The sequence below is a fragment of the Lissotriton vulgaris genome, chromosome 2_2 (genome assembly GCF_964263255.1).
Source record: "Lissotriton vulgaris chromosome 2_2, aLisVul1.2, whole genome shotgun sequence".
Taxonomy (NCBI): Eukaryota; Metazoa; Chordata; class Amphibia; order Caudata; family Salamandridae; genus Lissotriton; species Lissotriton vulgaris.
In genome coordinates, this window is record NC_141688.1 from 203,080,503 (window position 1) to 203,104,970 (window position 24,468).

General features: G+C 45.2%; 1 protein-coding gene across 1 annotated transcript in view; it reads right to left on the reverse strand.

The window, feature by feature from the left end:
- TRIM44 (tripartite motif containing 44) overlaps positions 1 to 24,468 on the reverse strand; it is a 511,513-nt gene that overhangs the window by 477,447 nt on the left and 9,598 nt on the right. Inside the window, exon 2 of the mRNA XM_086959538.1 lies at positions 16,335 to 16,412. Within this exon, the coding sequence (XP_086815664.1) occupies positions 16,335 to 16,412 (78 nt within the window). The remainder of the gene's footprint in view (positions 1 to 16,334; positions 16,413 to 24,468) is intronic.

The following is a 24,468-nucleotide window of genomic DNA, read 5'->3' on the forward strand; positions in this document are numbered from 1 at the left end:
TTGCAAGAGACACATTTGAATGCTGCTGAGGCGGTGAAGTTGCGCAAGAAATGGAGAGGACAACTCTTCGCCACCTCATATTCTGCATTTTCAAGGGGGGCGGCGATTTGGTTACGTGGCTCTCTTCCCTTCCAGCTGCTGGAACAACGGGTTGATCATGAGGGTCGATATGTTTTTGTGCGGGGACTGTTGGACGGGGAGGCGGTTGTCATTGGTTGTGTATACTCACCTAACACAAATCAGTCGGACTTCCTGGTTACTGTCAACGGGGTGCTTGCGGACTGGGCTGATCATAGCTGGATTATAGGGGGTGATTTCAACGCTGTGCTTGATGTCCTGTTAGATAGGTCACACCCTCCCTTGCAGGCTACCGAGAGCAGGAAGCAGGCTGATGCGCTTGTGAGTTGGGCTGAGGGTTGGGACATGGCGGATGTGTGGCGCAGCATGCACCCTATAGAAAGGGAATACACCTTCTACTCCCCTCCCCACCAGCTCCACACCAGAATTGATCATGTCTTCTGCTCCCGTCCCCTCACAGCACTGATTGTCCGGGCCCAACACATGGGGAAGACATTCTCAGATCACAACCCCGTGGAAATCACTTGGCAATGGGGTAGGCGCCTGGCCCCCATCCCAACCTGGCGACTGTCTCCTGACCTCCTAGAGGACTCGGTCTTCCGATCTGCTCTGTCTGACACTATAGACACCTACTTCTCCACGAATACACGCACAGCCAGCTCACGGCAGATAGAGTGGGACGCTTTCAAAGTCTGTCTCAGGGGGACTGCTATGACTGTTAAGGTGGGGAGAAAACGGGAAGTGATAGACCAGTTGAGGGAGGTAGAAGGCTCACTAGCGTCCCTAGAGAACGAGGCAGCGGGCACCAATGTTCCATTTACACCACTGCAAGAGGCGCATATTAGACACGCGGAACTACTAGAGGAACTGCGGCTAATAGACTATAGGGAGTACACAAACAGACAGCATACGCAGACCGACCGTGCCGGTACTCTACTAGCACGCCTCCTACGGGACTCCCCGATCAGCCACCCCATCCTGAGAGTTTTGGATCAATATGACCGCCCGGCTACCACTCAAATCGGGATTAACACGGCGTTTAAGGATTATTACACCGTGCTATATAGCCCCCCGCAACCCTTATCAGAACCCGCACTTGCGGCCTTCATGGAGGGTCTAACTCTCCCACAACTCACTATCGGCCAGAACAAAGACTTGAAACGTATTATATCTGTGGCAGAAATCAGACAAGCAATCAGAGCCCTTCCAAAGGGTAAAGCCCCTGGTACGGACGGCCTGCCAGCGGAATTCTACGCCACCTATATTGACCTCCTGGCCCCACGGTTACACACAGTTTATCTAGAAGCCTTACGCACGTCCTCGCTGCCGCAATCATCCATGCAGGCACTGATCACCTCCCTATTGAAACCGTCCAAGGATGGTCTACACATGGCCGATTACAGACCCCTATCCCTTCTCAATACTGACTCTAAAATATTGAGCAAGGTGCTAGCGACGAGACTCGTGCGATACGTGCCTCAACTGGTCCACCCGGATCAATGTGGGTTTGTAACGGGCCGCAATACGGCCATGAACCTTAGGCGCCTGGCCCAACTCATGCTCGGAGACAACACCGACGCTGATTCCGAAGGATGCATTTCTCTAGACCTGAAACAAGCCTTTGACTCCTTGAGGTGGGACTATATGTTTACCACCCTATTGAGATTCGGTATACCGCCCGAATTCCTAGCATGGGTCAGACTGCTGTACACCACCCCCACGGCCCGGGTGCGCACCTCCAGTCAAATCTCAGGCCCCTTGGCCATAGCCAGGGGCACTAGACAGGGCTGCCCGCTCTCCCCTCTCCTATTCGTCCTTGCCCTCGAACCTTTGCTCTGCAGACTCAGGTTAATGGCCCCCCGTTATGGCATACGACGGCATGGTGTGGACCATATTGTATCTGCATATGCGGATGATATTATTTTATATCTCCGTGACCTGAGGGGTGACCTGAGCCCGGTTTCCCGGGTTTTCGAGGATTTCAGGGAGATCTCTGGCCTCGCCATCAGTGAATCTAAGTCCTACGGGTTTACATTTGCAGCCGTAGATGGGTCGACCCCTTTACCTTTCGCCCCCCATATGTTCCGGATGGCGGAAACCACGTTCAGATACCTTGGAATACAGATCTACCGGGAGGCAGGCATGATGATAGATGGCAATTTGGGGAAGGCCATTAGATCACTGAAGTCGCAGGTTCAATTTTGGCTGACGTTGCCGCTCTCAATACCCGGTAGAGTGGCAGTTTCCAAGATGGTGATGCTCCCCCGTCTTATCTACTACTTCACCAACCTGCCTTTCCAGATCCCGGCGGTAACGTTTAAGACCCTTGACTCCCTACTTATCGAACTTGTGTGGGGAGGCGGCCGCAGACGCATAGGTCTGGCCAAACTGCAACTCCCCTCCAGCTCCGGAGGCATGGGCTTACCGGACTTCAGAGCTTATAATTACGCGTGCCAGCTACAATGGCTAGCCTACTGGGTGGCAGGCCGCAATCTACATGAGATTAATATGTCGGTGGATGACCATGCTAAAGGGAGAGTACACATCTTGCTCCTACCTGGCTCGGTTCTACCTAGAAACGCTCTGCCCCTTCTTAAACTGGCGATCACGTATTGGCGGAAGGCGCTGAAATACACGTCCCCCGGGACTCCCTATGCCCCCACGGTCCCATTACTGGGCATCCCACTAGGCTCGGGCACACTCACAACGACCCTCCTGGAGCCCTGGCACGATGCAGGTGCACTACACGTAGGTGACCTGTTTGCGGAGGGCCACCTGTTATCCTTCGAGGACTTCAGAACCACTCAGGGCGTCCCCACCAGCTCCTTCCTCCTGTACGCCGGACTCCGACACTATATTGAACGCACGTGGTCGCCTGACGGACGGGAGCCTATTACGAACCCCCTCGTCTCAATGCTCTACCTCATGGGAACGGGCGGCCACCTGACCAAATGGCTCACAGCTAGCATTAAATCAGGTAGGGCGCTTCCACTGGCACCACTGCGGGCGAAGTGGGAAATAGACATTGGGAGGCCACTGCGAGACAAGGAATGGGAGCGCATACTTCAATTCCCTAGGAAAGTAGCTAGGAACCCTAAATACAAGTTCATCCAATTGATGGTACTACATAGAGCTTACCTGACTCCACACCGCCTGCATGTGATGTTCCCTGCAACCAGGAGTAACTGCCCCCGATGCGACGCAGACGACGCGTCGTTGGTACACATGCTATGGCAGTGCCCTAAATTGGGGTATTTCTGGACCACTGTTCATGCCTCACTTATGACGACCGGTGCCCTCCCCCAACCACCTACGCTGGAGAGTACACTCCTAGGCCTGGGACCGCTGACACGCACCAGAACAGTGACGGCGCGCTTTTCGGACCTGGCCCTGTTGCTAGCGAAGCGTGCCATCACGATGAGATGGAAATCGTCTACACCACCTAACCCTGACTTATGGCGGGCAGAAGTAGTGCGCTGGGGTAAGGCAGAGGGCGAGGCATTACAGAGAGAGGAGAGTAGAGGCCTTCGGAAAATCCCGATATCGCTGGAGTGGTTTGACACTTTGGGGGTCTTTGAGGCTGACACTGACGAGGGGGAAGAAGACACTAGTGATTAACCACTTAGTATAATACTACACCAGGAGCCACATCCCCATCCACGGTCACTACCCACGGTGCACAGCAGTGGGGTTCGGGTGCCCCCCGACCCTGCGAGTACATTCTCCCACCCCACCTGTGTGTTACATCAGAACATACGCTGCGCGTCAGAACATTACTGGAGACCCATATGTCAATTTCTCAAAGAAGTACCTGCCCAGAGAGTGAAGGGAGGGATATTGTTGGGGTGGAGGGAGGGTGCGGGGTTAGACGGGGTTTGTTAGACTCTTTTAGTTTACCGACAGCATAAAGAAGAAAATCGAATGTACTATGCTCCTATCTATGCTCTGAGCAAACGCATGCATGTGATACCGTGATTAACATTGCGCTTGTATGTCTTCAACTGTATGCTGCCACTGCTCTTGAAACTATGCTAATAAACAGATTTAAAAAAAAAAAAAAAAAATGTATTATTTATATCTATTTCATACACAATCTTTGCGTTCAGGTATTGTTTTTATTAATTATCTTCCTGGTTCTATCTCTTGCTTTCATAGTTTATGTCATTTATTGAATTGTTCTTTCTTGTTGTTCTTATACTAAAAAAAAAAAAAAAAAAAAAAAAAAAATAGAAGATCAAAGGCAGGCCATGGCATGCCAGCATTCAAACCCATGTCAGCGACTCAGGGTTGGATTGGGATCAAAAAACGGCCCGGGCGCACCAAAAAACAGTGGCCCACATTTGCGTATTGCCTTGTCGCATAACACTGCTTCAGCGAAGTTGTATGAAAAGAAAGGGGGTGGGGAGCATGTTTTATTAACTTCACTTAGATAAAGAAAAATGCACAGATTAGTACACACTGCTGCACCACACATGAATGCAAGAGAGACCACTTCTGCTCAGGCCCTGCCCCCGCTCAATCAGCAGACAATAATGGGCCGGCCCAGCGAGAGAAAGGTAGCGATACCTCCACCCACCTGCCTCTAGAAAGGCCATCCAGACACCCACTGGCCGCTGGCGGCATCCTTACAGCTCGGACAGCACACAGGCTACCCAAAAAAACAGCCCAGCCAGGGCCGTACTGGCCATTGCGGGCACCAGGCGCCGCAAGGGTGGGGGTCAGTTTTGGGCCCCTGGTGGTCGTTTTTGTTACAGGGCCGATTTTGCAACATACCGGCCCGGCAAAAAGCTTGTCGCACCCCCAACCTCCCCCGGGGGGCCGACCGAGCACTTTGCCAGGGCGGGTTTTGGTTCCCAGTCTGGCCCTGCCCACAGCTAGAACTCAGCTACCGGCCCTTCAGACATTTCCCGAGTGCCCGCGTTCTCAATCCGACCCTGCAGCAACTTACTCACGCATCGCTGCGGCAAGCGCTTAACCCACTTAGATATCCGACCAGCTATCTAATGCATTGCGCACGATCAGTGCTAACCCCTGGCAGGCAGGCGGAGGCACTAATGTGCTGGTATTATTTAATAGGCAGAAAGAGACAGATGTGCAGACTTGCGCTTGAAAGGTTAGGGCGCGGGCAGGCACTGGCGCAGTGTGCGGTCTCAGCCGCTTGCTCTCAGGCCTCGAGCATCTCTTAATTATGGAGCAAATCCAACCGAGGAGGACGGAGATGTGAGAAATGCGAGACTCCGGCCAAGGCCGTACAGAAGCTTGAACAGTCGGAACCATCAATCTACATTCACTGGCTTTTTAGATACCGCGGCTAAAAATACCAGCAAATCAAGGCTTCAGGGACAGAACTAATACAGAGGAGGGTTCCATAGGAGCAAATCAAGGCTTGGGGAGCTGGAATAGGCACTGAGGGACACCACAGGACCACATCTGTGAAAATCAAGGCATGAAAAGCTGATAATGACACTGAGGAAGCCCAAGGGGCAAATCCCCGAAGCAAGGCTTCGGGGATTGGAACCAATACAAAGAAGGGCGCTATCCGTTCACATCGAGGCTAAAGAAGTCGAGACTGACACTGAGGGACCCAACGGGGCCACACCTGTGCAAAGCATAGCTAAGAATCTGGAACTGACTCGGAGGGACCCAAAAGGCCACATCTGTCCATAGCAAGCCTAGAGAAGCTGAAACTAAGGGACCCAAAGGGACTACCTCTGTGCAGAATAAGGTTATAGAAGCCGAAACTGACACCGATGTAGCCAACTGGACCACATCTGTGCAAAGCATGGCTAGAGAAGCTGACACTGACACCGAGGGACCCAATGGGCCACATCTGTGCATAGCAAGGATAGAGAAGCTGACACTGGAACTGAGGTAGCCAAAGGGGCCACATCTGTGCATAGCAAAGCTAGAGAAGCTGACCGTGACACTGAGGGACCCAATGGGGCCACATCTGTGCATAGCAAGGCTAGAGAAGCTGACACTGGAACTGAGGTAGACAAAGGGGCCACATCTTTGCAAAACAAGGCTTGAGAAGCTGACACTGAGGGACCCAATGGGGCCACATCTGTGCATAGCAAGGCTAGAGAAACTGACACTGACACTGAGGGACCCAATGGGGCCACATCTGTGCATAGCAAGGATAGAGAAGCTGAAACTGACACTGAGGCAGCCAAAGGGGCCACATCTATGCAAAACAAGGCTTGAGAAGCTAAAACTAAGGGGCCAATGTGTGCTGATCAAGTCTAGAGAAGCTGGTACTGACACTGAGGGAACCAAAGGGGCCACATCTGTGCAGAGCAAGGTTTTGGAAGCAGGAACCAACACTATGGTGGGCCCTATCTATGCAAATCAAGGAACAAGCAGCTGAAGTGAGGGACCCCAAAGTACAACATCTGTGCAAATTCGGGCTTGAAGAGCTAGAAAGGACACAGTGGAACCCCAAAGGAACACATCTGTGCAAAGCAAGGGGCGAGAAGGCGATACTGAAATTCTAAGAGCCACATTTGTGTAAATCAAGGCTTTGGGGCAAAAACCAAAACTGAGGAGGGCCCCATTTGTGCATTTCCAGGCTTGAGAAGCTGAAACTGACACTGATGGGCCCAAAAGGGCCACATCTGTGCAAGTCAAGGCTTCGTGCCAGAACCAAAACTGTGGATGGCCTCATCTATACAAATCAAGGCTAGAAAAGCTGGAACTGACACTGAAGTAGCGAAAGAGGACACATCTGTGCAAACTAAGGCTTGAGAAGCTGAAACTACAGGGCGCTAAGGGGTCAATGTGTGCTGATCAGGTCTAGAGAAGCTGGTACTGACACTAAGGAGCGCAGAGGGGCCCATCTGTGCAAATCAAGGTGTGGGAAGCAGGCACTTACCTTGAGTTACCCCAAGGGGCCACATTAGTGCAGATCTTGGCTTAAGGAACTGGGACTGGCACCGAGGGAGCCGAAGGGGGCCCATCCGAGAAAATCAAGGCTTGAGAAGCTGGAGCTCTAAGAGGGCAAAACAAGAGTGGGGTACCAGGAAAACTTTATCTGGACAAATCAAGGCTTCAGAGCCTGGCACCATTAAGGAGGAGAACCTCCATCTGTGCAAATCAAGGCTTGAGAAGCTGGAACCAACATTGAGGAACCGAGGTAGACTAGTCTCTTCAAATCAAAGCTTGACAAGCTGGTGCTCTAAGACCAACAACAACTCCAGGAGACCAGGATGGCCCTACAAGGGCAAATCAAGGCGCCAGTGCCAGCACTGACCTCCAAGGGCCCAATTGATGCAATCAATGCTAAACTGACAAGTGGGACCAGGACAACCCTATCTTTGCAAATCAAGGCTTCAGAGCCGAACAGACACTGAGGCACCTGGGGGAGCCCAATCTGTGCAAACAAAGCCTCTAGAAGCTTGAACTGAGAAGTGGGACCAAGAGGGCCACAACTTTGGAAATCAAGGCACGAAAAGCCAGACCAACATAGACACTGACTGGGCAGCAACTATACAAGTCAAAGCTTTAGGAAGTGCAAATCAAGGCTTGTGACCCTATATCGCTAAGAGCAAGAACCATCAATAAGGGGCCAGGGGTCCACTTCTGTGAATCAGATTATATTAGTCAGAAGGGACAAGGAGGGACCAACCAGGGGGCGTAAGTCTAGACTTCATAGACAGGATTGACACACAGAAACCAGATGGCCCCATTTGTGCAAATCAAGGCTTCGGTGGACAGAACCAACTCAGAGGCAAAGTGCCTTAGCTGCACAAATCACGGCGTGTGTACCTACATCTGTAAGAGAACTAACGCCAGGGGCTTACTGTGTAAGTTAGGCTGTATGAGCCAGAAGAGACAGGGAGGGACCACAAGGCGTACGCATAGGCTTCACATCCCGGACCGGACACAAATCAAGTCTTTGTGAGCTAGAACTGACAAGAAGGGAGTGGAGGGCCACAATCTAGGCAAATCAAGGCTCGATAAGCTGAAACTCTAAAAGAAAACAGTAACACAGCTACAGAGCAAGTACAGACACAGTGGGGCCAAGAAGAACCCTATATGTGCAAATCAAGCCATTCGGAGCCAAAATGGAACCCCATCAAGACTTTGGGAGCCAGAACAGGCCTGGAGTAAACGAAATAATCCAATATACAAGACCTGCAGACTAAGGCTCGAGGAACTAGAACCAGTGTAGCCATCCTGTGAGGGGCCTCTCTGTAAAAGAACCAACAAGGAGGAACCAGAGGCCACCATCAGTATACACAAAGCCTTCTGGAGATGGACCCACCCAGCGGGACTAGGAGGGTCTTGCCTGCTTTAATCAAGGAGCCGGAACCGACACGGAGGTACAAAGAGGGCACCATATATACAACTGAATACTTGAGGTTCCGGCAACTTGTTCACCAACAGTGGAATTGGACACAAAAGCACAAAAGAGAGGGAGTTTTCACATCCACCTACTGCACAGAACTATCTGTAGTAACACCTCTGGGGAATAGTGAAACAGTAAAGGGCAGTACGGTCCTTGTGGTTCAAAGGAACCTCCGCCTCCCTTCTTCTACACACAGTGAATCCACAATAGGTTTCTGTCTACACAAATACTCCACATTCATCTTACTTCACATACTCAACACGTAAACACACTGTACAGAAGCACCCAGGAACCTACCAGAGCCCCTTTACCCTAGCTGAGCACAAGCAGCTAACTTTACATATTAATCCAAGGACCATAGGTTGCAGGTCTTAATCTAATTTTAACAGGATGAGGATACATTAGGAAAGGGCCTAGAGCACAGCAGTAGTGCAAATGGCAGAGACCAAGAAGTGACAATCAGAACATTTTCTTGGGTTAAAATCCATTTTCCTAACACCTAAAGTTCAAATTATGGTGACAGAAAGTACAAAGCAAGCTTATAGAAGTACTGTCGGCTAACACAATAACAAACTCATCGAAGGTAACCATTGTGCAATGGGGTGAAAAAGAAACCTTAATTGTGGGGGACTTGAAGATGTAGGTTTTCTAACTAGTCTCCACACAGTGCTTGATATACCAGGCAATCTGCCAGTGAATGCGTTTACAGCCAACTGTGAGGATTTCTTTAACTAAGTAGCCTCAAGAAAGTACAGACACACAGCAAACTCTGGCACACAGCTAGTCTGGAAACTCAGAAGCAGGGAAATGGACAACTGAAGGCCAAATGGTAGAGGAGGTATAACATCAAGGCGAAGGAAGAATTGGAAGCACAATCAAGAATTATCATGAATCAATTATCAAAGACAAAAGGAGAAGCTTGTTTACGATGGTATGTCAATGCCACCCGTATTAATTCTGGGGAACAATCCAGACAGCAACAAGACCTCTTAGTCCACAAATTGGGAATTCCTGCAAAGCCCACTTTCAGACTAGTAGCACAATCACGGAGTCCAATGAAAGCCTCTTTCACATTAAGCTTCTTCCCCAGCAGTTCAATATTACTCTGATTTCGGAGATAGGTTTCGTAGCAATTCAGACGAGATGTAGCGTGTGACACCTTGGGTTCTGGGAGTATTTCCCGACACTTGTGCCTAAACAATCCCTTATATGTCATGTGGAGGATTCTAGCTAAATTTCCTATCAGTATATAGGAGTATCCGGAGACTAATCCGTTGCACATCCACCCTGATCATAAATGACCCAAACTCATCAAACGCCAAAATGATCTCTTCCCACACTCTCTCACCTGCCCAAGGCGAAACGTACGCTGCATCGCTAAACTCGCCCGAGTATCTCCGCTAGAAAACGCTGGGCCTCGTGGCACAGGCCGGCTCATCCACTTCACCCTCAGCGACTCACCAATCAGTTATGCTCCTCTCCCCTGATCTACAGCATTAGAGGGTTTATTTTACTATAATCTGCCAAAAGGATAACAATCTTCCATGCTTCTTAGTACCTTTCCAGCAAATTACATACACGTACAGGTGCGGTGATACTTCCATACCGCAGCAAGGATATACTCAGCAGAGCCCTGTACTGCAGGGGCAAGGAGTGCTTTTGACTCACCTGCACCTTAAACACCCCACTAAAGTCTAAACAAATTAATCTGGACATACTCCTGAGACGCATTTAGCTGTATATCTAGGAGTCAAGCCACATAATATTAAAGAAAACACTCACCTACTTAACATCGCTCTAGCCAGGCAAAGCACCCCTGCATAATCTGGATCTCTCATCTCAAGAATATGATAAGCTCAAGAGGGAATGGCTGGGAAAGGTCTACTATTCCTGCAGACTACAACATTGTACAACACATACAAGATACACAGGAAGGAAGGAGGGGTTATTCTGATACATAAAGGGCCTCCTAGCCGAGTCACACAGACAGATCCCAATGGCTGTTACGTCTTTCTTTGCCGCCATGTCTTTCTTAAACGCTGGAACTCAGCACCAAACTCTAATAGTTGGCTCTATATACGCCCCTGTAAGCAACAAAAGTACTCTCTATAAACATATCACTAAACTACTAATATCCCAACCCCATAGTAAAATTATAGTAAAGGACGCAATGGCATCTGGTACAAGACCCCCACTAAGATAAGTCAGGCGCCACTCGCTCTCTGACCCCACGTAGTGGCACCAACTCGCAGGACTGATGCACTACTTTTCTCTGATCAACTTGTGGCCCTTGCAACACCCCACAAATAGAGACAAAGAGCCTGATTCGCTTTTCAGTAATTTTGCAGTAACTATCAGTTTTTAGTATGTCCAGCACTAAAGATGGCCAACCACTGGTACTGCAACACCCTCGCCCAGAAAATAATGGAGGTGTGGACTCACAATAAAATGATTAGAAATAATGTAGAATTATATTGAATTATTAATTTTTGTTAAGAATATTAATAAATATAAATACAATACAATACACAATTATCCGACTGTGTAGAGTCTCAAACCAGGATGCAATAAGATACATATAGACCTCGGGGTAATAACACCACCACAGGGGAGTTGGAGACTAAGCGTGTCCTATTGAAAGCTGCAATATGTTTAAAAAAAAGCCTTTAAACGTTTCTAGCATCCTACCTGACTGAGAATCCCACAAAAGAACACTGAAGCTCCTCTTTAATGTAAAACACGAATCAATTATCTCCCGACATCTCAAGCTGAGAAGGAGCTTTTCCATCTGCAACATCATTATGGTAGAGGAGAAAAGGCAGGACGTATCTAAGCCCTCCAACGCCAACAAAAAAAGGCATAACATACATACTAGCTGTTCGAAATTGTAGTTGTGCACTGATGTCACACCCCATCGATATACTGATAGCTTTCGCGGATTATGCCCCATTTCTATATTCCTGCAAGGATAACCAACCCCTTCGGAACAAGAAGAGTAGTTCTTTCTCCATTTTTAGGTCGAGCAGACCTACCCTCAATGCGTGAGCATTGAAGGTGTATGCTTCAGACCTATTGTGGCCCGTATTTAGGAATGTGGACAGCTATCAGACGCGCGCTTTCACATTGTCAGATTTCACCTCGGGAGCGCGCGTCTGAGCTGCGCTTGCCCAGACTAACTCGCTTCCCTCGCACGCATTAACGGCACAGACACAGCCATCCCCCACCCCTCTGCATGCACGCACGCGCACACATACACACGCTGCCGCCCCCACACCCCACACACACACATACACGCAGACAGGCACAACACACGCAGGCACATACAAGCGCGCGCACCCCCCTCCCCCCTCTTACAAACCCGCACACACACACTCCCAACCCCGCTCACCGGGCACAAGCAGGGCTTCCATCACTGGGGGGCGGGCACCGGCAAAGTGCCCCGACGCCCCCCTCACCGGCTCCTCTGGTCCTGTCCCTCCGTGTCAGACCAGACTCCGCAGCCCGCTCCGTTGTTTCTCCGCCCCTTCAGTGCGTGTCGCGCCTCTCCTTTCTCCCGGCCGGAAATCCCTTTTGCGTGTCAGGCCTCGTTTTCGGCAGTCGTTCTGCGCACTTGGTATTGCGGTCCTCGCCATTTGCAACCTTACACCCTATTATGTGTCTGTTATGGTCGCTCATTATATGTGTATGTGTTACGTATAAAAATCAGATTCCCCGAAAATAAGCAACGTTGCATTTTTTATACTGCTGGCCACGTCCATTATATAGAGCCTCTGTCAACCCTCCGGATATTATTACAGACATTTTTTCATTACCCTGTCCACGCGGGTAGGACTCGCCTGCATCCACGCATGTGACCCTTTTACAGACTTGCATGACACTATTGTTTGGTACTTTCCCGATACGCAGAGAGCACTGTACCTACTGGAGCAGTACTGGTCTAAGTTGAACCAGACTGAAGACAGTGGAGGGCAGAGAGACACTAAACAGCGAGATGCTGCTAGCATTGAATCTCTCCTCCAGCACAGACACCGGCATCGCGCCTGTAAAGCACCTAGAGGAAACGTGGAGGGAGAGGGGCACTACTACATTTGCGGGACATTGCATTTCAGTCCAGTGATGAGGGAATATGCACCAAAATGAGTCAGTCTAACCTTCGATGTTTGGCACTTAGCAGGGCTGCAAAGAACATGTTAGGAAAAAATAAGGTGCCTTCTAAATGCATAATTTACTGTTAGAAAATCCTACTTAATTATGCTGGTTAAACTCTGGAATAATAGCTTCCTCTTTGCAAACAATTTAGAGCGAGAAAATAGGATACATTAATGAACCTTTTGCTCATCAGAAAGGTGACGTAAGATCACGTTGTGTAAGGGCTCATTCATCTACGTGTATCCCATTAGGTTTTTGTATGCAGAATGACCTGCAAACTACACATTTTGGCCAATATCTCACAGTTTCCTCACATTTCAGTGCAGGGAAAGTTCTGAAAACTGCCAGGAACCATATAAGTACTACCACCCAGCCTTCCCAGGTTTTTTACACAGTGTATTGAGTTGGAGCGGCTCAGGAGGCTGGAAGCCAAAAGGTGGATTGAATGTAAAAGCCATTGTTATTTGTGATATCAATACATGTAAGTCACGTAAATACAACACAGATTGCATTACAAATGCTACAGGTGTCACATTTGCCAAAGTTCAAACTATTGGCATTGCAAGTGACAAAGCTATTTATTTGTATTTATATTTGTATTTTCGACTTGTAGAGCGCCTTATCACCCCGGGGTCTCTAAGCGCTTGACAGGCGAGTGAGTACTAGCAGGGGGAAAGCAGACTAGATATTACCCCATGCCTCTTGAAAGAGCACGGTTTTTAGCTTTTTCCTAAAGGGCAGGAGTCTGGTTTCCTTGCGCAGATTTTCAGGCAGTTCGTTCCAGGCTTTGGGCATTGTGTGGGAGAATGTCCGACCACCAATAGTGGATCATTTGATCCTAGGGCAGATCAATAGGGCGGCGTTAGCTGAGCGTAGGTTCCTGTTAGGGGCATATGGGACAAGTCGTTTTTTAATGTATTTCGGGGCTTGCCCATATAAGGCTTTCTGCGTGATGCATAAGCCCTTGAACTTAGCTCGTTGATTCACTGGCAACCAGTGTAGCTCCCGGAGGAGGGGGTGGCCGGTGTCCTTCTCGGTTTATTGTAAATAAGTCTGGCCGCGTCATTCATGACGATCTGCAGTCTCTTGGAGAGTTTTTTCGTGATGCCGAAGTACATGACATTACCATAATCCAGTCGGGCTAGAATTAAGGCTGACACTGCTCTTCTGAGAGTATCTGCCTTTAGAATAGGAGCTAGCTTGCGCAGTTGTCTCAGGAGGCCTACACAGGTGCCCACCACCGTCGAGACCTGGGCTGACATCGTAAGATTTGTGTCTATGATTATGCCCAGGCTTTTCACTGCTGTTGCCGGTATTGGGGGGGTACCCAACTCCGAAGGCCAAAGGAGGTCGCACCAGGGGCTGGATGAAGTGGTGATAGGAAGGACCTCCGTCTAATCCGGGTTGATCTTTAAAAAGTTTGCCGTCATCCAGTTGACGGTAAATTTTAGAATATTCTTCAATTTTTGATCAGCCAAAGGGGAATCGCCTATCTGGATGATGATCTGGGTGTCGTCAGCATAATTATATATATTACAGTCCATCTGATTCAGAGATGCAATGAGGGGCTGCAGATAGGCATTAAACATCGCTATTTTCAAAACCAACACATAAACAAAAAATGTGTCATTTACAATACCAATAGCTCAAACTTTCCTAATGCGAGACCTATTGCATTGCAAATAATTGTTTATTTTAAAGGCCGTTTCCCCAGATCAGGCATAAGCTTTCAAATCAGAAAACATTGGTGAGGAAATAAGCCAAGCAATAGACACGATGCCCACAAATAAATTCACTCGCAGGTACACAACACACCTGTTAAATATCTAGGGAACCATCGTAGCAGAGCACTACATGATGTGATGCACAAGAACCTTAGTGCACTTATTAAAGTCAGACATGTCCCGCAGGTCCCTTCTCAATTTCTTCCAATAGGGCAGAGCGCAAATACATAAACTGAATACTATGCCCCACTTAAAGCTCAACTTTGCCGCGATTTCACTTCGTATTTTTTTATATCATCAACGAACAATATCCAAGCAGTGGTAGTCTCTTTTTATGGCAGGGAATCAAAGCCAGACTCTAAGTGCCTGATTTACGAAGGGCCCTCAATTGGGCGGAATCTACAATGTGACAATTCTCACGGCACAAATTCCACCCCGAGTGAGGAAACTCCCCCATGACTGCGGGGCCTCTGCCAAGAATACGGAGACCGCACCACGACTGCAGGGCATCCGCCACAAGTGCGGAGACTACACCATGACTGCAGGGTATCCACCACGAGTGCGGAAACTCCACCACGACTGCAGGGCATCCGCCACAAGTGCAGAGACTACACCATGACTGCAGGGTATCCACCACGAGTGCGGAAACTCCACCACGACTGCAGGGCATCCGCCACAAGTGCAGAGACTACACCATGACTGCAGGGTATCCACCACGAGTGCTGAAACTCCACCACGACTGCGGGGCATCCGCCACAAGTGCAGAGACTACACCATGACTGCAGGGTATCCACCACGAGGGCAGAAACTCCACCACGACTGCGGGGCATCCTTCACGAGTGAGGAGGCCCTTTGAGTAGGAGGTCCAAAATTCCCAAACTACGTGCATTCATGGAAAGGGGCCGCCTCCAATTACCATATGCAGAACCCTATTGGCTGTCTTTACACTTACACACCTGAAATACCACATCCACGCAGCATCAGACACCTGTGTGGGTTAAGTATGAAGACGGTAAAATTGACAAAACTGGAATAGGGATGGGACTAGTTTACTAGTTTACACAAAAACTCTAGAAAAAATTAACCCCATCGAACATGCCACGGTCTATGTGTGGAGCAGAGCTCATGGCATACTTTGTACAGACAATTATATGCACAAGAAAGCACAGCTATGGGGTAATGGTGCTATCTGCTTGGAAGACAGGCAACAACATGTGTCTAACTGCAAAACACGAGGAATCTCCTCCCCAGACCACCTACTTATGGGAAGCAAGCTGAAGATATTTGTGGAGCTACAAACTAACTTTAGCCTCCTTTCAAACCAATTTTGAAGATTTCAAAGATTGAGGCATTGCATCCATCAACCCCTAGGTCAGATCCTAAAGCCACTCCAGACTCCCCCATACTGAAATAGATGCTAACCTGGAGCACCTATATAAGGCACAATCACTGGACCCTACAAAATAATAACTGGCGGCATGTTCTAATGTCGCACTCCTAGACTTGAGGCAATGGTGGAAGCACAGACTGGAACATGAATATTTAGAAGCGGATTGAGATGAGATGTTGCTGAACAATGCAGGAATCGGTGTAAAGTGCTACCAATATATTGCACAGATGGAACTGGTCCACATATCGCTTGAATGAGTCAGGCTTAACAAAATAATTGAAATGCTGGAGATGTTCTGCAGCAAACAGTCATATTGTCCATATATCATGACATGCTCTGCCTACCTGCCCCCCACCTCCAACATTCCTACATAAACCTCGAGTTCTATTTGCTTTTCTCTTCAGTTTCATTGGCCATTTTTGCAAGTTATACGCAGGTCAACGTAAGACTAAAAAGATTTCTTTGTAAAGATTGTATTACACTGTTTTGCATTAATGGTGAAAAGGTTTTGACAATACTCCTATATCTGTATCCAAGCACTTCAATAAAATATGATTAATATTTAAAAAAACAAAGCATAGTCTTTTTATTTTTGCGTTAGAAGCAGGTGCTGGTGGAGGGGGGTATGGGAGAGATTTCCACTTACATTTGGATCATTGCATTTGCCCTTCAGCCTTTCCACCATCTCCAGCATGGCCGCCCGGAGGTCAACGGGTTCTCGGTTCTGGAAGGAAGGGAGGTCAGAAGGTCACCATAGTATTTAAGCAGGCACAAAATGTATAAGGTTACTGTCAGGGCATGAATCATCAATGTACAGTAGGGTCCTCTACCACTTGAGGAGTAAACCAACATATAGAAGGTAGTAGCAATTTAAAGAAACTGCATAATTAATGTATCATACTTAATAGAAAAAAGATATGAAACTTAAAATATCAAACATAATGTACATATCATACTTTCTGCTACTCCCCCAGGCACCGTCATTCCAGCAGAGGACATGAACAAGTGAACGGAGACATGATCTGAGAACCCTCAAAAATCTACATGAATTCAGGAGTAAAAAAAATGCATCTGATTTTTTTTTAAATAATTGTGAGCATCTTCAGCCAGACAAAGGCAAAAATGAGCATAGTCTAAACAAATAAGAAATGGTGGTGGAGTTCATAAGCGTGCAGAGGAGTACAAGGTTGAAGGGACTGGAAACTCCTATGGAGAAGAGTAAGTCCTTCCAAGGAATCCTGAAATAAGTTTATCAGACTGGGAGGGAGAGAATCAAGCTCTGGGAAACTGTACAGCAGGTAGGACAGGGAATATCCAGGAAGCATTTCTAGTGGTTCAGGGTTTCATTATGTTGATGGCATAGAACAAGTATGTGGATGAGGGCAACGGAGCAAGAAAGAAGAGGAAACGGACTCGCGTTCTCTCTCTTTCTAAAACTCTCCCTCTCTTTCTCTCTCGAAATCTCTTTCAATATTAGCCTGGCACTAGAAACTGTTGGTACAATTATTGGTAAAGCCAAAAGGTGTTGCCTATGCGAGATGCACAGCCTTTGGGACTGCTTTTTACAGCTATATTGTGTAGTATAGTATGATGTGTCATGACCTATTATTGTATGAAGTATGCCCAGGTATGGTATGGTATTGTACAGTATGGCCTGTTATTGTGCAGTTAGTTCATAACTTTACTGTGATTAATTAAAACAATTACAACTTAGGAATGCATAATTTACGACTAAAAATTCAGCTAAAAAGTCAAAACGTTAAAAAGGCTGTAATAGGCTAGCATGGAGTAGAGTCTATGGGCATTTGAAAACCAGACTGTAGGGTGTGTCATTAAATTGGATTATATGACCTGTTACTGTATGGTATGGCATGTCATTGTATGGTCTGGTCTGTTATTGTATAGTGTAGTGTAGTGTTGCAAGGGAAAGAAGTCCAGTAGCCATAGTGGAGTAGAAGATGGTTTATTAAGATGACAGGTGTGCTGTTAGGCAAGTCCAGGGATAGAAGATGGTATTAAGTAAGCCCCACAAGTAGGAGCATCCTTGCTGCTCAGCCCACACACTCCAAATGAATCTGTCTCATTTATAACAGGCACTCCAGCATTCCTTTACATCACCAAACACTCCAGCATTCCACAACATCACCAAGCACTCCTGCATTCCATTAAATCACCAAAAACTCCAGCATTCCATTAAATCACCAAAAACTCCAGCATTCCATTAAATCACCAAAAACCCCAGCATTCCATTACATCACAAAGATATCCAGCTTTCCACAACATCAACAGGCACTACAGTATTCCGGAACATCATCGGGCACCCCAACATTCCACGACATCACAAGGCACTCCAGCATTCCATTACATCACCAAGCACTCCAGCATTACATTACATCACCAGGCACTCAAGCATTCCATTACATCACCAAGCACTCTAGCATTCCATTACATCATCAAGCACTCAAGCATTCCATTACACCACATCCATAATGGCTGAGCAGCCGGGAACAGGTAACTATGGGAGAGGATGCATAGTAACAATTCAAGTAACAACATATAGTATGGCTTGTCATTGTCTAGTACTGTATGGTATGGTGCGGCCTGTCATTGTATGGTATGATTTGTTACTGTCTAAGGTAGTATGGTATGGCTTGTCATTGTCTAGTATTTTACGGTATGGTATGGACTGGCATAGTTTGATATAGTATGGCTGTTCATTGTACAGTAAGATATGGTAAGGCATGGCCTGTTATTCTATGGTTTGGTCTGTTATTGTATGGTTTGGCAAGGCTGGTCATTGCATACTTTGTTATGGCCTATCATTTTATAGTATGTTATAGGATCATGTGGTATGGAATGGCCAGTCATTATATGGTACATATGATATTATATGGTCTGGCCTGCTATAGTATTGAATGGTATGGCCTTTTCTAAAGTACTAGCATTGTGTTTGAAATATATTATTTTCATGCTGCTTTATATTTGTCCTTGGGAGAAAATGAATTTGCTTCCAAAATATAATTGTCTAAATTTGGGAGGATGTAACAAAACTGTAGTAAGAAAAAAAAGGCAAATCAAAACATGGAAGCAGAGCGACCAGAAAGAAACAAATAAAAGAAACATAAGGCACAACTTTTTAAATAATTAAACATAACATCCTTTGTGAGCTTGTAAAGTAACGTGTGGCCTACAAAAATAGAAGGTGTGTCCTGGAGTGATCAGCCATGCATGTTTAATAAATATGCTTACAAGTAAATGTTTGTTTTGATGTTACATAATTGTAAGAGTGCACCAAGTGGACTGTGATGGAATGAAGGAGGAAACAGAAATTGATAAAGTGGTCTGGCAATAACTGTACATTAGCTATTTTAGGCGCGCTTCATTCTCCATAATTGAACAAGAAAGTGCCAGTACTGTCACAATTGTAATGCTAAATCATGAGGACCATACGAGTTATACACTATGAGACCATGACAAAATTATGTCTGAATCAATCTTTTATTTAATTTTTAGTTTTTCGACAAAAAAAACGTTTGGTTGTAATTCACCAATTTTTTGTACATATTAATACCTCCTATGCACAATATATCATTTTATACAATATTTACAAACGGATATTTATACTATTACAAAAATATACAATTCTTATATTCAGAAACAGTCATACTCTCATACACGCACAGCCATTCCTCATTCGGTATACATACAAACTGAAATTGAAATCTTCACAGTAAACCATATAAAACACTTTCCTATCAATAAAGTTTTATTGAAAAAAGTTTTTGTTTTACTCCTTTTACTTAGATGGCATAGATTGTCTACGCGTCTCGAACTCACACGACTGGGGGAGTTCTCATCAGGACAACAAAGCTGTAAAAAGAGGGAAGAGCAAAAACCTTTCTATTAGGCACATAACTATAAATATAGTCGCCTAGCTCCAACCAACAACACTCAAGCTTGCTTCTCTTACCTATGACAGCTTTAAAGCTAGTTGTAGGTTATGCAATAGCTCGACAGGACAATAAATGAATCATCAAAACAGCGGACCTTTGTGGAAAATGACCCCAATGAGTGTCAAGTGTACTGTGTACATGTAAAGCTAGGACTTGGTCAAAAAACTCGGGAACTTACTTGTGGTAACGGAGGTATATGCAGACTGTCCTGAAAAAAGGTTAGGGGTTGGTCACTGCCTGATTCAAAACAAAATTGAGTCATTCATGTCTTAGAAGTAAGGGTGGCAGCTTACTTGTTAATCAATGACTGGTGGCCGTAATCGAATCATGGAGGGCAGGTGAGTTCTGTAAAAAGGTAGTGCGGAAGGTTAGTACCTCAAACAATCACCCGGGTTGTCCTCATTTCGTCTAATACCATCAAATATAGTATCAATTATTCCAGAAACGCAATACCATTTTTGGATGTTGAAATCTATCCGTATGAGGACGGCCTTGCAACAACTCTATACAAGAAGCCATCTGACCGCAACAAAGCCTTGCACTATAAAAGCAACCATCCACGCAGTCTTAAGGACAATTTGCCATACGGACAGTATCTTAGGATTCGCCGTAATTGTCATGATAGGGAAGAATACAAAAAACATGCTGAAACCCTCACAAACAACCTCAGAGCACGTGGCTACCCTAAGAAATTATTAAGGAAATCTATGAAAAGAGCGTGGTGGACTCCACGTGAATGCCTCTTGGAAAGAAGAGAGAAAAAAGAATCAGAAAGATTGGTATTTGTCTCTACCTTTTGTCCCAATTCAAACATATTGAAGAAAGTAGTGAAAAATAATTGGCATCTATTAAAAAATCTAAATGAGGCTTTTACCAATGAACCATTGTTTGCCTTCAGAAAAAACACCAGCATTGCCAACCAACTTATACGAGCAGCACTACCGCAAAAAACCCTACTGACGTAAGAACAATGCTAAGTCTACCACCGATTCAAGGACACCACAAATGTGGTTTATGTAACTGCTGCAGCACTACCATTGAAGGGACATTTTTCAGTCACAACAACATAGCATGGAAGCATGAGGCATTTACTAATTGTAAATCAAGATACGTTGTCTATAGTATCAAGTGCCCATGTGGCTTGATCTATATAGGTAAGGCCAATCAGGAAGTCCGGTCAAGAATCCAGCAACATATATCAAGAATCAACAAGAACATGCTAACAGCCCCATTGGTCAATCACTGGCGCCTACAGAATCACAGGGACTCAGATTTGATATGGACAGTGATCTCATAAGTAGAGAAGGACGCAAGAGGAGGAGACCTGGACCTGAAATTATCCAAACGTGAGGCAATGCTTATTGTTAAATTTAATGCTGCAACACATGGACTCAATGAGCTCACTGAAATATATAAACTGAACTAAACTTATTACATCCTGAGTGTCCTATATTCAATGGTTTTGTGTACTGACAACGGGGCGCCTAATGCACAAGTTAAGATCACCAACATGATGGACCCGATTAGGTTATTCACTGACATCCCAATCTAAAAATGGCTGACACATTCTGTGCTCACACTTGTACATTTATCATTTGTAAAACAGGTTGGCCGAAGAAGAAAGGTCTTATTAAAGATGTAACCAAGTGGAAATACAATTTCATCTGAAATTAATTTCCAAATCTTTAAAAAAAAATGTTACATCGACAAAATTCTCGGCATCATTAATTCTCAACCGGCAGCCAGATACGAACCCACATTGGTAAAACACTGTTTGTATTAATCGGACACCATTAGATGTATTTCAAACTCGTAAAATTAATGAGAAACTTAGCCACTGCAAGTGTCGGGACCACAATTCCCATGAACCTCCACGGGACAGGAAATATGGCATATAATTAGACGTTGACAAGAGGCTGTAAAGTAAATTGCTCTCCCTTAGACCTGTTTACCGCATATCCACTCCTCCTTTCAGGAAGGTTGGATCGTGACGCTGCAATAAAGGAACTGTGTCCCTCTTTCCCCTAACCGAGCAGGTCTGAGATAAATCACCACATTAATAGGTAAGCCTGACTTCGGTATTTAGACGAAATGAGGACAACCCGGGTGATTGTTTGAGGTACTAACCTTCCGCACTACCTTTTTACAGAACTCACCTGCCCTCCATGATTCGATTACGGCCACCAGTCATTGATTAACAAGTAAGCTGCCACCCTTACTTCTAAGACATGAATGACTCAATTTTGTTTTGAATCAGGCAGTGACCAACCCCTAACCATTTTTCAGGACAGGCTGCATATACCTCCGTTATCACAAGTTAGTTCCCGAGTTTTTTGACCAAGTCCTAGCTTTACATGTACACAGTACACTTGACACTCATTGGGGTCATTTTCCACACAGGTCCGCTGTTTTGATGATTCATTTATTGTCCCGTCGGGCTATTACATAACCCACAACTAGCTTTAAAGCTGTCATAGGTAAGAGAAGTAAGCTTGAGTGTTGTTGGTTGGAGCTAGGCGACTATATTTATAGTTATGTGCCTAATAGAAAGGTTTTTGCTCTTCCCTCTTTTTACAGCTTTGTTGTCCTGATGAGAACTCCCCCAGTCGTGTGAGTTCGAAACACGTAGACAATCTATGCCATCTAAGTAAAAGGAGTAAAACAAAAACTTTTTTCAATAAAACTTTATTGATAGGAAAGTGTTTTATATGGTTTACTGTGAAGATTTCAATTCCAGTTTGTATGTATACCGAATGAGGAATGGCTGTGTGTGTATGAGAGTATGACTGTTTTTGAATATAAGAAATGTATATTTTTGTAATAGTATAAATATCCGTTTGTAAATATTGTATAAAATGATATATTGTGTATAGGATGTCTTGATATGTACAAAAAATTGGTGAATTAACAACCAAACGTTTTTTTGTCGAGAGAAAAACTAAAAATAAAATAAAAGATTGATTCAGACATAATTTTGTCATGGTACCATAGTGTATAACTCGTATGGTCCTCAGGATTTAGCATTAAAATTGTGAGAGTACTGGCACTTTCTTGTTCAATTGTGATTTGTGGCTCAGCCTTGCTGTCCAAAGCCCAGACCCAGTGGTGGTATTTTGTTATTCTCCATAATGGCAGGAAACTGTGTGGCAGTTCTGCTTATTTGTATAAGGAAATGTTGCGAACAAGGGGAATGGAGCTGTAAAGCATAGACAGTTGTTTCTGTGCAGTGCTTTAGTGTGTGTGGTAAATCTAAAGAAAGTGAAACTAAAATCCTTCTAAAGCGGTCTGGTTGCAAGACCGAAAAAAGGAAAACAAGCATTGGCAAAGCCAATAGGTCGTGCAAATGGGGCACAAAACAAAAATTAAATACATTGTCCAAACAGGACCCAACTGCGGCTGATTGTGCACCAGCTCAGACCCAGCGCTTGTGCAGAGAGCTTGGAGTGAGGGAAGTCTGCTTCCTCGGTACAGCTGGGCTTAATGCATTGGCAAAGTCAATAGTACTCCACTTTGTGACCGAATTCCTCTACCAATACCTTCAGTTCGTTCTGTACATCATACAGAATAACATTTTTAAAAAGGCAGTATTTATGAGCATGGATTCATGAAGAGGGTGTCAGTTTTCAATTTACAATCTGAAATGTCCTGGTAACGTAGCGTAATAGCATTTTTTTGGTTTAGTAGTAAATAAAAAAACAAAATAGGATCACAGTGGTGAGAGCAACGGAGGACCAGGTGAAAAAAAGGTGAAAAAGTAGGAAATGAGCGACAGAAAAGATAGGGATTTGAAATAAACTTTAACTTGGTGAAATATTAGGGCCTCCATAGTGGCGTCGACACCAGAACTAAGCGCTATGATAATATGCATCATGCAAATGAAACAAACAGAATGAACGGTGTGCATGAGGGGTAGCAAACAGTATTGAATGGATGCGACTGTATACAACGACAATATAGTAACTACGGAGAAGCAGTGACGTATTCCATGACAGTGTACATGCCGGGAGACCTGTTTCAGTTTAAAGCACCAAACACTGTCAAGTACGAGTCTCGTCACCGGCTCAACAGCTAGTGATTCTGAGTAAATCATTTAAAAAATATATACAAACGAATGTAACGTTGTTTAATGTGTCTCCATGCCTGAATAAGTAAATAACAATACAATGCAGAAACAAAATACTAAAAGAGAAAACAAACGGCGATACAATTTATAAAACATTCTGATCAGAATCAAAACAAAAGTGCAATGTGGATATATGCTGATCGTTAACAAAATAATATAATGGCAAAACATCAAAACAGGCCTATTGGAAACAAAATGTGGCATTGTAAAAAAAGTGAGGATATGCTGAATCCATTTACCTTTTTATGGCCGATTTACCGTCTTATTTTAAAAATGTTAATGCTCACTCTTCTAACATTGTAGGACAAAATATTAAATATTTACAGTATGCAGAGGACACTATATTGTTAAGTCATACTGCTACAGGCCCACGAGGATGGAAAGAATCATTTAATAATTATATTCTAGCTAACGATTTACTAATTAATGCAAAAAAAAAATTATGACGATAGGTTTGACTAAATCAGATATAAAAGTATGGAACATTAACAGGCTACAGATTGAAACAGTAAAATTTTATTAGTATTTAGGTATCACATTTTATGACAGATTGTCTTAAACAGAATTTTATCAAATTAAAGGCAAAAGCTACTGCATTTGTCTTTTGCTTTGAGAAAGTTGAGATACGTTGGAATGTCCGAACCATGAGCATTACTCAAGGCAATGAAATCAAAGTTGATTCCTTCCTTGGATTCTGGGTCAGT